This window comes from Platalea leucorodia (assembly GCF_965183815.1).
Source record: "Platalea leucorodia genome assembly, chromosome: 9".
Classification (NCBI taxonomy): domain Eukaryota; kingdom Metazoa; phylum Chordata; class Aves; order Pelecaniformes; family Threskiornithidae; genus Platalea; species Platalea leucorodia.
In genome coordinates, this window is record NC_138831.1 from 16,341,727 (window position 1) to 16,355,745 (window position 14,019).

Below are 14,019 nucleotides of genomic sequence, written 5' to 3' on the forward strand. Positions count from 1 at the left end.
CTATGACAGATAATGCTCTGTTTTCCTATGCTCCATTGACTGGCATTAAGATACCCCTGGGCTTAGTTAGACTCAATTAGATCGTACAATGTATCTGCCTGATACAAATCAGTGCTGTCTACAGAATCAGCTAATTAAGAAAGCTATCACAGATACCAGAAGGGGCATATCCATGTCAACATGATGGTCTGTCAAGGCTAATTTAGCCTGGATTTCAGCTAACACAATTAATGTACCTATTTCAGCTTGCTTTTTGAGATAAGCCTGAAATACCTCCATATGTTACTGCCCTGGCGAAATATTACACTTGTTTAGCATGATATTAAGTTTAGTTCTTAATCAGTAACCGCATATCAAACATATGGAAACACCTACAAGCCTTGACCAGCACAGGGCTGCATTGTGACCATACAATATAACTGTCACTTGACACATTTTCAAGAATTTCAGCTGTCAAGTATCTCTTTTGCAATGCAGGAAGTAACAAATGGAATTTTTCAGGTCACTTCTAAAATACTATAGGCCAGCAAAATGGAAACAGAATATATAAACTAATAGCACAGGAAATACCAGGGATCATGGGACAGCTGACATTTGCAAAAGACATTTGCAAAGGACTTTCCCATCACTAAAGGGTGTTTTAGCCCTAGCAAAACTTGTCAAATTGACAGCTTCCACAATGGAAACACGGTCTTCATCCGCAGAAAAGGCAGTGCCCTCCTGTGATCACGCTCGTGGCCAATGCTAGTACTACTCATTGGGGTTTCTACAAGAGCGAGAGAAGTTGCTGCAGCTCAGATACACCTCAGCTTTTCTGGGGACTGCTGGCAGAGGCGCCTGTTGTAATGCTGACATTTGCAATACGGACACATGTTCACCAGGAAATGGACAGAGATGTATCAAACTCATTTCCTGTAGGAAGTCAAACAGCCATCACATGTGAAGGACAGTGATTTATCTGGGAATGTGGGCAGCTGAGGGGGGTATAGTTTCCCTACAGTTCTCCTAAAACTCCCTGTTTATATAGTTTTCTTCATTCTCCTTAAAACTATCATAATTCTCCTTTCAAATATCCTTCACAAGCTACTAGTGAAAAATTAAAACAAAGCTCCACCCAACTAATACTGCAGATGTGGGTGGCTGAAATCCTTCTCAGGCCATTTTAGCAGGGAACTGCAGCTTCTATCATATTATCCTTATGTCTATGCAGAAGGAACACCTCCCCAAGGAATTCACCAGCTGTTAATAGCAACAATGATTTATAGCTCTTTGCATCTCAGAGCCTCTAACAGATTGTAGAAGTTCAGAGAGCACTACAAACCCTGCTTCGTTCAAGTAGTGAATGTCTCCTAGAGTTACAGATAGACTTAATGCTATGCAGTGATGGTATGCCTTATGCCTCTGCACATCTGTAAATTGCGAATAATATTTTCCTACTTGATGAAAATGCAGTGGAGGTAGTTAATATCATAGTGTGTCTGAAAATCCTGGGTTAATAGTTCCCAGGGAAAAACTGCTGAAGTGTTATTATCATGAAACAAAAAAGCTAATAATGAATCATTGATATTCTGCAGAAAATGTAGATCATGATTCAATGCTCCTGTCAAATTCTTGGAGTGTAGTTTGATGAGTTGATAAGTGGCAGCAGAAATCTTCCTCCTTCCAGGTACATGCCAAGTCTAAATTATTGCTTAGAACTGCAACCAGGTACATGACAAGTTATTAATGCTCTATCTTGAGTGGCATTGTTCAGTTTGTTCTGTAATTAGAGTAAAACTTCTTAAATTCTTTGCATTTTTTAAAATCTGAGAGAAAGAAAAGAACTGCTGGTTGTGGCTTTTGTGGATGGGATATTAATTCAGGAGGACAACCTCTGTTTTGGCAGAATATTGAACTTTGATTCTCATGAACCTGCACCTCCACAAAACCCACAGCATTCACACAGATGGGAAAGAAGGAAATTTTGTTTCATCTCTTCCAGGCCACGGTTTTGAAAAAGAGCAGATGTGCTCTGATGATATGATAAAAAATTAAGTGTAAAAATCTATGTGGAATTTGTGATGAAATTGTTCCAAAACAGACATTATTAACAGCAATTATTATATGGTCTGTAATGATATGGTGATGTTCTTCAAATCAAAGCATGGCTTAGTGGAGATATAAAATCATTGCGTGGTAATGCAACACAGCAAATTTGATTTTGGCCACTTATGTATACTTCTAACTTCAGAAAAGTATTCATACACATCTCCCATAAATCTGAGTGAAATCTAAGGAAGCACAGATACCAGAAAAAGATGTGTGACTGTGATCTGTTAGGAACTGAGCTCTTACAGTTCTCAACCTCTAATACAGGTATCCCTAAAGCTCTGAGATTACTGTGGCAACTTTTCCTGAGATCTCAGTTTTATGGTGAAATATTTATTATTTTGGTACAAAGAATGCTTTAATAATGGAAAAGTATGATTATAAATTCTTTTCCTGAGGAGAAAGAAAATGAGAATCAAACCTGTTTAAAACTTTGCTCAGTAAGTGCATAGTTTCAGAGTCATTCTGTAGAGTGGCCAGATTACATTTCTTTTTATGATAAAACTCTAGGCTTGTTAGACCACATCTCCCTGCAGTCTACATCTGTTCTTTTGTTTTGGTAACAGAATAGTGTATATGTAGTAATTAACTACTGGTTATTGCTGTCAATGCTGAACATCATCACTCCAAATTAGTCTGTGTGAACATCATTGTTTCTTGCATCTTGCTTTTCTGTTATGCTTCTTTCTCTCTCCTTTCCTTCTCCTCCTTCACCATTACGTTTGGCTGTAATGCAACTACCATTTCACCTACAAAGACTTCCCTCCCAACTTTTGTCCCCATCCTATCTACTATAATAGCTGATGACAGAATAGTTTGTGCTGATACCTGAAGCATCTTTAAATAAAGCTGAGAGTAAGCAACCAAAGAGATCAGTGTAGCTGATAGTTTACACTCAGCAAAGGTGCTGAGGCTGTCTGCTTGCTGAAGCAGTGTGCTGCTTTGTTTACACATGATCCACGTTTGGAACTTCTTAGCAATCAGGAGGAGTAAAAAAAGTGCTGTCTTTAAAATGAAGGTTTGAAGGTTTTGGGTTGTCACAGAGCCACATCAACACAGCAAATGGGCTGACATTGTTGTATAAAGAGGGAATGTGTTCTGAGGTAGATGTGCCGGGATGGGGTTGGGGGTGGAGAAGCTTGGAGCAGAAAAGCAGAAATGGACTTAAACCAAATCAATAGGTCCAAGCTTTTTTAAGTTTGCATTGAGTGAAAATGCAGGTCTGAATTTTGAGTTTTGACCTTAAAAACCTTGAACTTCAGAATGCTCAAAATCTTGATCTGTCATCATGGCTTGAGATCATCTCTGCACAAAACGAGAAACCCACCAGTTGGACTTCATGTTGGTCTGTGGTAATTTTGCCCCTGGCTTCCGGAGAAGCAGGTTCAGAGCCTCAGTCTCAGTTTCTAGCTATCAATCAGATGGGGAAGGAGGCAGATCCATGAAGACAGGTTTCTCTATTCAGGAGATAGTAAGTAGTTTTAGCTACAACTTATCCCTTTCTGATACAAATATTAGAAGGCTTGTTTTTTGTCAGTCGCTGGCCATGAGGAGATCATCACTGAACTTGGTGCTCTGAAACAGCCCATGAACACACGGGATCCATTTATGACCTTGGCACACGTATCAGAGACATGGCTTTTAAACCTGAGCAGCCGAGATTTCCAGATGTGAGCAAAAGTTGACATTCTTGGCTCTTGGGTTCATTTGCTGCAAGCAGATGCTTCCACTTCTCTGAACAAAGCATGAAAGCTTCAGTTTTAAAAGATGAAGGGCACCTTGGGTTTTCAGACTTTCATTCTTACCTCCCAAGCTGTTGCAAAAAACATCCTTCATCTAGTTGACCTACTGCGTTTTTACCATGTCACACAGTCTGAATTCACTGCTTCACCCAGTGCTTCCACTCCACTGCAGCCAGAGGACAAAGGCGATAAAGGGAATATGATGAGTCAGCAGTGCTGGTGTGTAGCTGTAGTGGCCTCCAGCATGTGTCTTTCCCTAACAATTCCTGTGCATTCATTCTTTCAACCTTAAAATCCTACCTGCAAACAAGCTTTTACTAAGAAGGGTTGACATTTCATTTCTTCCCTTTGTCTGCATTGATGCCCAGGTGTTTTTTTCTCTTTGTCTCTTGAATTTTGTGTTTTGGTACTTGAGTGATTATTAACAAGCCTCACTCTGCTTAGTAAATGAAATAATAAAGAAGTGAATTGAATGCCATCTGTAATTAACCATAGGGAAGGATGTTTGCAATGCCAAAGAGATCTTTTTATTTAGCAAATGCACAACAAAATCCCAATGCAGGATGTTAAATTCAGCACTGTTCAAATGAGAAATAAAATGTGAAAGCTTCCCAAAAGATATGATACATTCCAATCACTTGAAATCCCTGTGACCCAATGCAATGATAAAATGCTTCAGATGAGACATCTTTTGAGAAAGAAACACTTCAGTGTAACTACTAACTATTAGATGAAATGCAGGATGCCTGGAATGAGGTGCTTTGTTCTCTAACACGCATGCTGTTGAACACAAACCACATCATGATAGTCAACATCTTCCTTAGCAACTTCACGTACTCCTTGGTAATCTAAATGCCTTGAAAACAAGTGCTTAGAAACGGCATTTTTTGAAATTTTGGGCTCTATTATGACTATTTTCTCTAGGTCTAACAAACAGACCTAGAGTTTTATCATAAAAAGAAATGTAATGTGGCCACTCTACAGAATGATTCTGAAACTACGGACTTAGTGAGCAACATTTCATTAGACTGCGAAGACTGTAGGTACTTCTTTCTCACTACTTGAGCTGAATGCTAGGTCTGTGCAGCTAAAGCAAACGTGGACCTCAGGAGAGAATTTAGCTGCAGGTGTGGGTGGCTAGTATTACAAAAAGAAAGGCACTACCTTTAGTTGTCACCTAGAGGTCCACCAAGTTGAATTCCTCTGGAACCTGCTGGATCCTGTGTCTGACAGTCTCTGCTGCCTCCTATGCCTCCCAGTACTGCTTCTTACTGATGTCAATAGAAAACTCCTACCATCTTAGACAAAAATCACACCTAGATCCTTGGAAACAAATGATCATAAGACCAGCTATCTGCAGGCTATCTTTGCCAGTAAATTAGAACTCTACTATCATGTAAGCAATATTAATAAATCACACTGACCTTACAGAAACTCTTCATTACTTTGGAAAACTATATAACTTATTTAGATACCTAAATCTGAATTTAGACATGAGCTCTAACCTATGAAAGTCTTGGCCAGTGTATTTGGTTGTGTGATCATTTGCAAGACTATAAACCATGACCTATTCTGAAGTAAAATGGGATTCTAGAATTATGGAAAAATTATGTAAATGAGCTCAGAATGTATCTTTGACAGTACATTTGTGATGTCTTCAACATTTCATATCTAAAACCATCCCAGGCTAGAAATAGAACCATGAAAATTCCTGTCTCTCACTTCATTGCTCCACACACCATTTCAGCAATCCCAAGAGGGAAAAAAACTTCGTGCTGCTTGCTACGGTGACTTACATCTTGCACAGCTGCACTAAAGGCCATAGACCTACTCCATATCTGCAATACTGTAAACCAGATCTGTATAAACCCCTGAGTCTCACCCTGGAGGAGGCTTCAGAATTTAGCAGAGATATGCATTCACTTCAGCAGATGTGCAGAAAAGACACTATCGGTCAGGAGAGCATGTGTCATGGTAGGACTCACCGCTTGGAGCATGCTGTCGTTGGCTCGGTCTGTGATTTCAGAAACAATGAATAAGGCAGCTGAGGGATGAAGCAAAACAAACACCATAAATCACATAAAAGAGTAGGAAAATAACGCCAATCCCTTCTGTTTGCAAAGGCATCTTTTAAAAAAAGCAAACAACATCCCCAGCAGCAGCTCCTTTAATTTCTTTGGCACCCTCAGAATGCAACTGCCCAGCAAATTTAAGCACAGTGCTGTCAGTTCCCCTTCCCTTCATCATTCTCTTGTGTGAAACTCTGCATCATACTTTTGCTGACCAAGAGAGCTCATGAGGTCCCTTTTAAGCACCTAGCATGGCACAAAATCTTTTTGTGATGTTTTCTAGTTGCAGACTTTCGACAGTTGGAGCTTGTGATAGGGAGAGATTAATGTAACCCAGCTTTAGCCATCCAAAAGCATGGCAATCTAAGGTGACCGGTTTCCCCTTACTGCTGAGGGAGAGGACAGGTCATCCCTTTCTGACAGAAGTGTGTATGAAGTGGTGACGTGAATTAACACCTGGATTCTCCACTGGCAAATAACCTGGGCCAGGGCATGTTGGCCCTAAGAGCAGTGACATAACATGGCTCAGGTCCTTATCTCAGATCTCTTCCCCTGTGGAACAGGGCATCCTATCTGTTTCTGGGCGTAATCTGGGAGCAAGCCAGCCATTGCTGGCCAGAAATGTGACAAGCATGTGCTAACCACAGCCAAGACAGGCAATTGTGGCCATAGGGCTTGAGCATCTGCCTTGGCCTTGTTTAAATCACTGGTATAGCTGTAGTCCCACTGGGTCCTAAATCTTGCACAAGACTCTACTCTCGGTCAGAACAGACTGACCTTCAGTCAGGCACAGACTTTATTGCTAGGAGTTGGTTTGGTTTTACACTCAGTGTAACAGAGAAGTAAACTGGTTTCATTAATACAATGTTATTCCTGCTTACTCCAGCCTGGAAGCTACTCCCACTGAGGCCACAGCTAAACCTGGCTTTGACTTCAGTGGGAGTAAGAGACTTCTGCTTTATCCATCTGATGTGTTGGAAAGGATGGTGTTAGCAGCTGAACATGTGGATATCTTCTTCTTGATTGTGCAGAACTGATTTTTATGCAATGTCTTTCAAGTTTACTTAGGCTTAAGGAATCCAGAATACAGATATACAGTTAAAACCTCCTGGGTTTCTCCAAACTTCACGGAGCACAGCAGGCATACCATAGATAATGGCACACAAACAAGCAGGTGGAGCCATCCCAGTTGACTTTACAATGACCACGCCAACTATGGACAGAGCCAAAGAGGACTAGGATTTCCCTGATGCCCGGGGCAGAACTACAATATCTGCACCATGCTTGTATAAATGATAATTTCTTCTTCTGTAAGTTCATCGTGTCAAAACCATAGGAAGCCCAAGAAGTTTCAATGAAAAAAAGATAGGGTTCTTGCCCTAAATAATTTGTCTAAATTAGTAATCAGTTCTTATAGATCTTACATCTAACCTATTAACACATTATATATATATAAATATTAACATATATATATAAAAATATTAACCTATTAACACAAAATCTTGAAAATAATCCTCTTCCATATACTACCAGTACAGATCCTGTACCTCTTTAGAAGCAGAGTTAGCAAAGCAGAATTTTTGTTCTACCCATTTCATTTTACCTTGTGTGGCTTCATACTCTGTAGAATCAGGGCAAAGATTATTCAAGTAATCTGTAGAAAATAAACAAACAAACACAGACATCCAGTAATCAGAATACAGATCCACATAATTTTCAGTGTTATTAGCTAAAACATAAAATCCTAATCATAGAATCACAGAATAGTTTGGGTTGGAACAGACCTTAACGGTCATCTAGTTCCAAGCCCCCTGCCATGGGCAGGAACACCTTCCACTAGACCAGGTTGCTCAAAGCCCCATCCAGCCTGGCCTTGAACACTTCCAGGGATGGAGCATCCACAGTAATGTCCCATATCACTTTTTATTCCCAAATAATTAAGTGCATATAGCCTCTTTCCAAAGCAAAACTCATCTTTGACTGCATTCTGCTTTGAGAATCAATGCAAGAGCATTGATACAGACTTGGACTCATCACATAACTTGGCAGGTATAAACGAATAAACAGAGTGACAAAAATATTTCCTTCTTTCTCAGCCAAGAGAATTGCTGAGTAGCACCACTTTACAAATAACTATTCTTCTAATGAATTCTATTTTCTCATCTGAATGAATGGTGTTGGCTGTAATGACTGATTTTCTATATTTATAGTAAATGAATTATATGCATTTTATAGACACAGGAAGGAAACTCTGGTTCTGTACATGCAGAGTTCAATGATTACTACTGAACTCAATCACATTCTGAAAATAGGTTCTGTAAAATACACACAATATGACTTACATTTACAGAAATTATATTTGCATTATATACTAACCTTTAACCTGTCAATTTTATTTGGACTATTTGCCTTGGATCATCTGTCTGTTCTGTGTCTGGGTCTTTACGCTTTTAATGACTGTAGTATATGACTACCACCATTTTAAAACCCTAATCCTGAAATCCTGCACTCTTATCTTTCTGATGAACCCAGGCTCCTAAATTCTGCATCCAAGAACTAGGCCTCTGTGCTGAGAATGGTGCTGTGCATGGACAGCCGTTCCCTTGAATGTCCTATCCATATACATTTCTCTTTCTAGTGCTGTGCCCTCCCTGGTGTCCTGAAATCTACCTGGCTTATGTGCATTCAGGAAAGCATCTGCCTGTACTCAGGCAGGCAGGAAGGGCTTGTGCGGTGTTACCAGGCAATAATTAGTGTTCCTTTTCATAGCTGCAAGCTCTGTCCTTGGCTATGGACATTTAACTGAGTGGGCAACTCCTTTTGGCTGTAGTGCAGTAATTGGCAACCAATATCCTCATGAAATACCCTTCCTTATCTGGTAGAAACAGCCAGTTTTGAACACACAAGTACACCTGCATATTTTAATTTTTTGTTACGCTGTCTAGAGAATCTGAAGGTCTGCACTGTTCCAGACCCACCCTGTCCTAGCAGGCAAAGAGGCACTTGGTTTCTTGAGGTGAAGAACTGAAGCAGTAAACCTGTTTTCTGGAATATCGTAATCTAGCAGATCTTACCTCACTACACACAAAAACTTTCATTTTCCCAGTTAGTGCCAGTACCTGGGACAAGGAGGAGCTCAGGTTGCATCAAGATAGATGGAATCCAATCACTGGAGCTGCACTGAAACCCTTCCAGCTCTCTCACAAAATACCATGCTTCATGTTTTCCATTTACCTTGTGGACCACAGAAATGGGCCGAGAAGATGGAGTATAGTGGGGGCATCCCTGACAGGGACATGCCAAGTCCTTTTTCTTAGATGCAGTATTGTGTGCATGCACTAAAAAAACACTGTAAGGATCATGTGAGACTACTAAGTATTGCAACCCGCAAGTCTGGAAAGTTGCCCTTAATGTGGACACACCCAGAGAGGCAAGCAAGTCAGACAGATAAAAAGGCCTACTATTGGCATCCGGTGTTCATTTGTATTGCTAGTACTAAAAAAGCAAAACCAGCTGTGAATAATGAATTGCATCCTTGATCAAAGTGTCTGGAGCAAGATGAAACTGCTGCTAATCTGTGCTGTGAATAAAAATTTCATATGGTCACTTTGTTCTGCTGCATTTATAGGAGTCTCTTCTAATATGCTGTGCCCTTCATCATCTGTTGAGTATGGGCAGAGTTTATGGCTTCCTTTTTACTGTCCCACGCATAACTCATCTTGCATCCCTCTCCACCCACACATACACATACTCCCAAAGCATTTCTCCATCTATGTCTATGGATCCCTGCTCTTTTGTGGTCTGATCTGACTAAATTACTTGACAACACTGAAATTCATTATTACATTTCGCCATTTCCTTCCCCAACCAGTTCATTAGTTACAAACCTAAACTTCACAATTCTTTCTAGGGGCCACATCCTGCTCCAGAAAGTTTGCTCCCCTCACAGGCTCAGACTTGCTAGATTTGCTGTGGCTTGCATAGAATGAGCCATCAGAGGGAACACAACCCCCCTTGGAGAGACTCCAGGTGGGAGTGATATATATGGTCCCGAAGGTAAAGGGAAGGTGTTACTGTAAATGTATAACCTGTAAATGTGCTGTTAATGTAAATTTGGATCTCTGCCTTCTACAATGCAGAGAAATTTGACCGGGATTTTGACTTAAAATTATCACTAGCCTTAGGAGTACTGTACACAGGGCTTACGGTGCAGTACTGGGTACAACTGCCTTGCTGATGGAGTGGAAGGAGATGGTGCTTGCCACTGTCATATAGGATGTAGTGCAGAGTCCCCTTGCTGGGGACTGCTGTCCTCTACTGTTTCTGATAATTGCCCTTGACATAAATAAAATCAAAGCTGTTTGTTGGCAATGAGGCTGAACTCTGCCTCTCCTAATTCACAGAAAGAAAAAGCTGAGAAGGAATGGCTTTACACTTTTTTGTGACCTTTCAGCATGGTTGTGCTGAAGAAGTGCCTGCTCCTTCCCAGACTCCCTGACATTTCCTGAAGCCTGTACTAAGCATATTGAAGTTCCCAGGAAATCCCACACTGCTTCAGCCCTATTTTAGCTGTCTTGGCATCAACATGTGGCACAGTGGAGGCACAGAACATCATGGGAGGGTTTCCATTGAGTACCTTTGAGAGTGATTTTACTGACCTGTGAGCAGCACACGATACTGGAAGACACGCTGCACTACTTTCAAAAGCTGGTGTTTCACACTCTGAGGGCTGCCACCAGAGCTCTGCTGTCCTCAATGGAAGGGAAAGGAAACACAAAGATCAGGGATGTGTGAGCTCAGCAGCAAAATGTCATCTCCACCTGATGTGTACTATGAAAGTTTGATACCAGTTGCATGCACAAACTCCATTGAACCATTTGAAATTTACCCAGCTTGCTAGGGGGTATTGCCTTTGTGACTATAAAGAAGTACTGTAAACAGTTTATTTCCTATGGCATCATTCAAAAATAGTTTGGACTCCGAGGAAGAAGGGAGGAAAGCAAATACCATTTAGAAGGTAAAGGCTGGATAAAGATTTTAGGGTGGCATCTGAAGACAGAGGTATCAGATCTCAATGAAGCTTGTCATCGTTGTCCTTTTTTGGGCTGAAAGTTTCTTCAGCCTGCAACTTTTTAGCATCTTATTTCAAGACATGGAATTGAGCAAAATACAGCAAAGCATGTCCCTGTGATTGAGTTGGAACTGAATGTCCAGAGACTGTTTACAAGAAAATAAAGTGAGGTTGTGATCTGATTTAACACACACATGGAAAAGAAGTAGCATTTTTCTCTTTACCTTTACCTTTTAGATTTGACCCATTGCATGTTGCCATGTATCAGGCCCAGTCAGCATGGGTTTATGAAAGGCAGGTCCTGCTTGACTAACCTGATCTCCTTCTATCAGAAGGTGACCTGCTTAGTGGATGAGGGAAAGGCTGGGGATGTTGGCTACCTAGAATTTAGTAGAGCCTTTGACACCATTTCCCACAACATTCTCCTGGAGAAACTGGCTGCTCATGCCTTGGACAGGCGTACCCTGTGCTGGGTAAAAAACTGGCTGGATGGCCAGGACCAAAGAGTTGGGGTGAATGGAGTTAAATCCAGTTGGCAGCTGGTCACAAGTGGTGTTCCCCAGGGCTCAGTATTGGGGCCAGTTCTGTTCAATACCTTTATCAATGATCTGGACAAGGGCATCGAGTGCACCCTCAGTAAGGTTGCAGATGACACCAGGTTGGGCGGGAGTGTTGATCTGCTGGAGGGTAGGAAGGCCCTACAGAGGGACCTGGACAGGCTAGATCGATGGGCTGAGGCCAACTGTACGAGGTTCAACAAGGCTCAGTGCCAGGTCCTGCACTTGGGTCACAACAACCCCATGCAACGCTACAGGCTGGGGGAAGAGTGGCTGGAGAGCTGCCCAATGGAAAAGGACCTGAGGGTGCTGGTCAACAGCCAGCTGAATATGAGCCAGCAGTGTGCCCAGGTGGCCAAGAAGGCCAGTAGCATCCTGGCTTGTATCAGGAATAGTGTGGCCAGCAGGACCAGGGAAGTGATGGTCCCCCTGTACTTGCACTGGTGAGGCTGCACCTTGAGTACTGTGTTCAGTTTTGGGCCCCTCCCTACAAGAAGGACATGGAGGTGCTGGAGCGCGTCCAAAGAAGGGCAACGAAGCTGGTGAAGGGTCTGGAGCACAAGTCCTATGAGGAGCGGCTGAGGGAGCTGGGGTTGTTTAGCCTGGAGAAGAGGAGGCTGAGGGGAGACCTCTCTCTCTACAACTACCTGACAGGAGGTTGTAGCAAGGTGGGGGTCGGTCTCTTCTCCCAAGTAACAAGCGATAGGACGAGAGGAAATGGCCTCAAGTTGTGCCAGGGGAGGTTTAGATTGGATATTGGGAAAAATTTCTTCACTGAAAGTTTTATCAAGCATTGGAACAGGCTGCCCAGGGAAGTGGTTGAGTCCCCATCCCTGGAGGTATTTAAAATCCATGTAGATGTGGTGCTTAGGGACATGGTTTAGTGTCAGTGTTAGGTTTACAGTTGGACTCAGTGATCTTAAGGGTCTTTTCCAACCTAGATGATTCTGTTCTATAAGGGCTCAATTAAAATAGGAAACTTGTTTTATATCTGTTAAAGGTGTCACAACATTGCTGCAAAAACAACAGTAAGCCACAAAACTCAATCCTCAAAAGTCTCCACATCTCCAGAGGCACCAAGAAACAGAAGCTTACAGGACCTGAGAGGAGTGGCACAAAAACCAGTAGGTTCCTTACAAGGTCTGAGTCCAAAACTCAGTCGAGTTTCATGGGGTTTCAGTGTTCATTGACCAACATTTCTGAAGTGTTTGCCACTTGTGAAGGGACAAAAGGAGAACAGGAATCTAACTGTTTAAAGGAAGGCTGGCAAGAGACAGCATTTTCCAAGGCAGTAGAGGTGTTTCATGTTACTGTATTACTCCTCTAATTGGCTGACTGCTCTCACCAAATGTGCATTCAGGGTTCTGCTGAGCATTGCCAGTCACCCATACTCAAGTCAAAGGTGACAGAAACAAGATGAGGCCCTAAATTCTGTGTTATTAGACTGGAAAGTTAATAGTGGTCATGCTTTAAAAAAATGCAATAGGAAAGGACTGAGAGACACTGCCCCCTCATTTGTGTCTGTATGCATGCATGCATGCATACAAGGGGGCAAGAAGTTACAGAACTCACTGATTCTAGGGCAAAATCCTGCTGATCTCATCCTAGGAAAGCCTCATCTGCTTTCTTAGAAATAAGAGATTGATAGTTAAGACAGAAGTGTATAGGCCTGTGGCTGGGAGGGATGCTGGGAATACAGGCTCTCAGCAGATAGCTTGCATTTGCCAAGTGCATGTTCAGAGCAGTGTGAGCCATCAGAACTCCCCTCAGCTGCTAACAGGAAATAATTGTGGTGACTGCAAGGTATCTGTTTGTAAATGCTGACTTCCAAATGTCTTTTGAAATTAATTGTTATCCTTAATATTTCACATATGCTGCAGAGAAAAACACAATCCATACCTCATAGAGCTTGCACTCTAAATAACCTTTAAGGTCCGGTTGCTAATTTATCCTTACAGCCCCTCTGCCACCCAAGTAAACATTGTAAGAAACAGGGGTTCTAGACCCACAGTAAAACAGGACATTTTTTAACCATTTTAGCTCAATAGAGTCAGTGTAGCCCAACTGAACTTTCCCATCCACATATGGGTTTATGTTTTTGAAATTATGTGAAGTGGCCACATTGCCAGTAGTTTAAAATGTAATCACGAATCATGGAATTTCTGTCACATGTATCTTGATGGTGTTTTTTAGTTATTCAGCACAGATGACTGAGTTAACACAACTGGAAAACACATGTTTCTTGCTACAGGGCCAGAGGTTACAGTTCTAGAGGTTACAGACCATTCAGGGAGTTGAGATGAAAAGAACCCTGTATGTGTCTGGCCAGTGGAGTTTGTGTCTTCCTGTGCAGTTCAGTGTTGCCTGTCACAACATCCTCTGTAAACAGAGGAAGCAGTTAACAGGCATTTATGCAGAAAAATGCAATTGTAAAGATGATGTGGGTTGGTCGCTGCCAGCAGCTACGCACCTATACAGGCTAACCCTAACTT

The 14,019-nt window shown here is 41.8% G+C and overlaps 1 protein-coding gene across 3 annotated transcripts in view; it reads right to left on the reverse strand.

Moving 5' to 3' along the window:
• The window catches only part of FGD5 (FYVE, RhoGEF and PH domain containing 5), a 118,365-nt gene that overhangs the window by 28,239 nt on the left and 76,107 nt on the right, over positions 1 to 14,019 (reverse strand). Inside the window, exons 8-10 of one of the 3 annotated variants that reach the window (XM_082322305.1) lie at positions 10,558 to 10,642; positions 7,503 to 7,553; positions 5,816 to 5,874 (exon numbers count right to left, since the gene is read on the reverse strand). In XM_082322305.1, the coding sequence (XP_082178431.1) occupies positions 5,816 to 5,874; positions 7,503 to 7,553; positions 10,558 to 10,642 (195 nt within the window). Of the gene's footprint in view, positions 1 to 5,815; positions 5,875 to 7,502; positions 7,554 to 10,557; positions 10,646 to 14,019 lie in introns of all 3 variants that reach the window. The other 2 variants (XM_082322306.1, XM_082322304.1) reach the window with 2 other exon arrangements.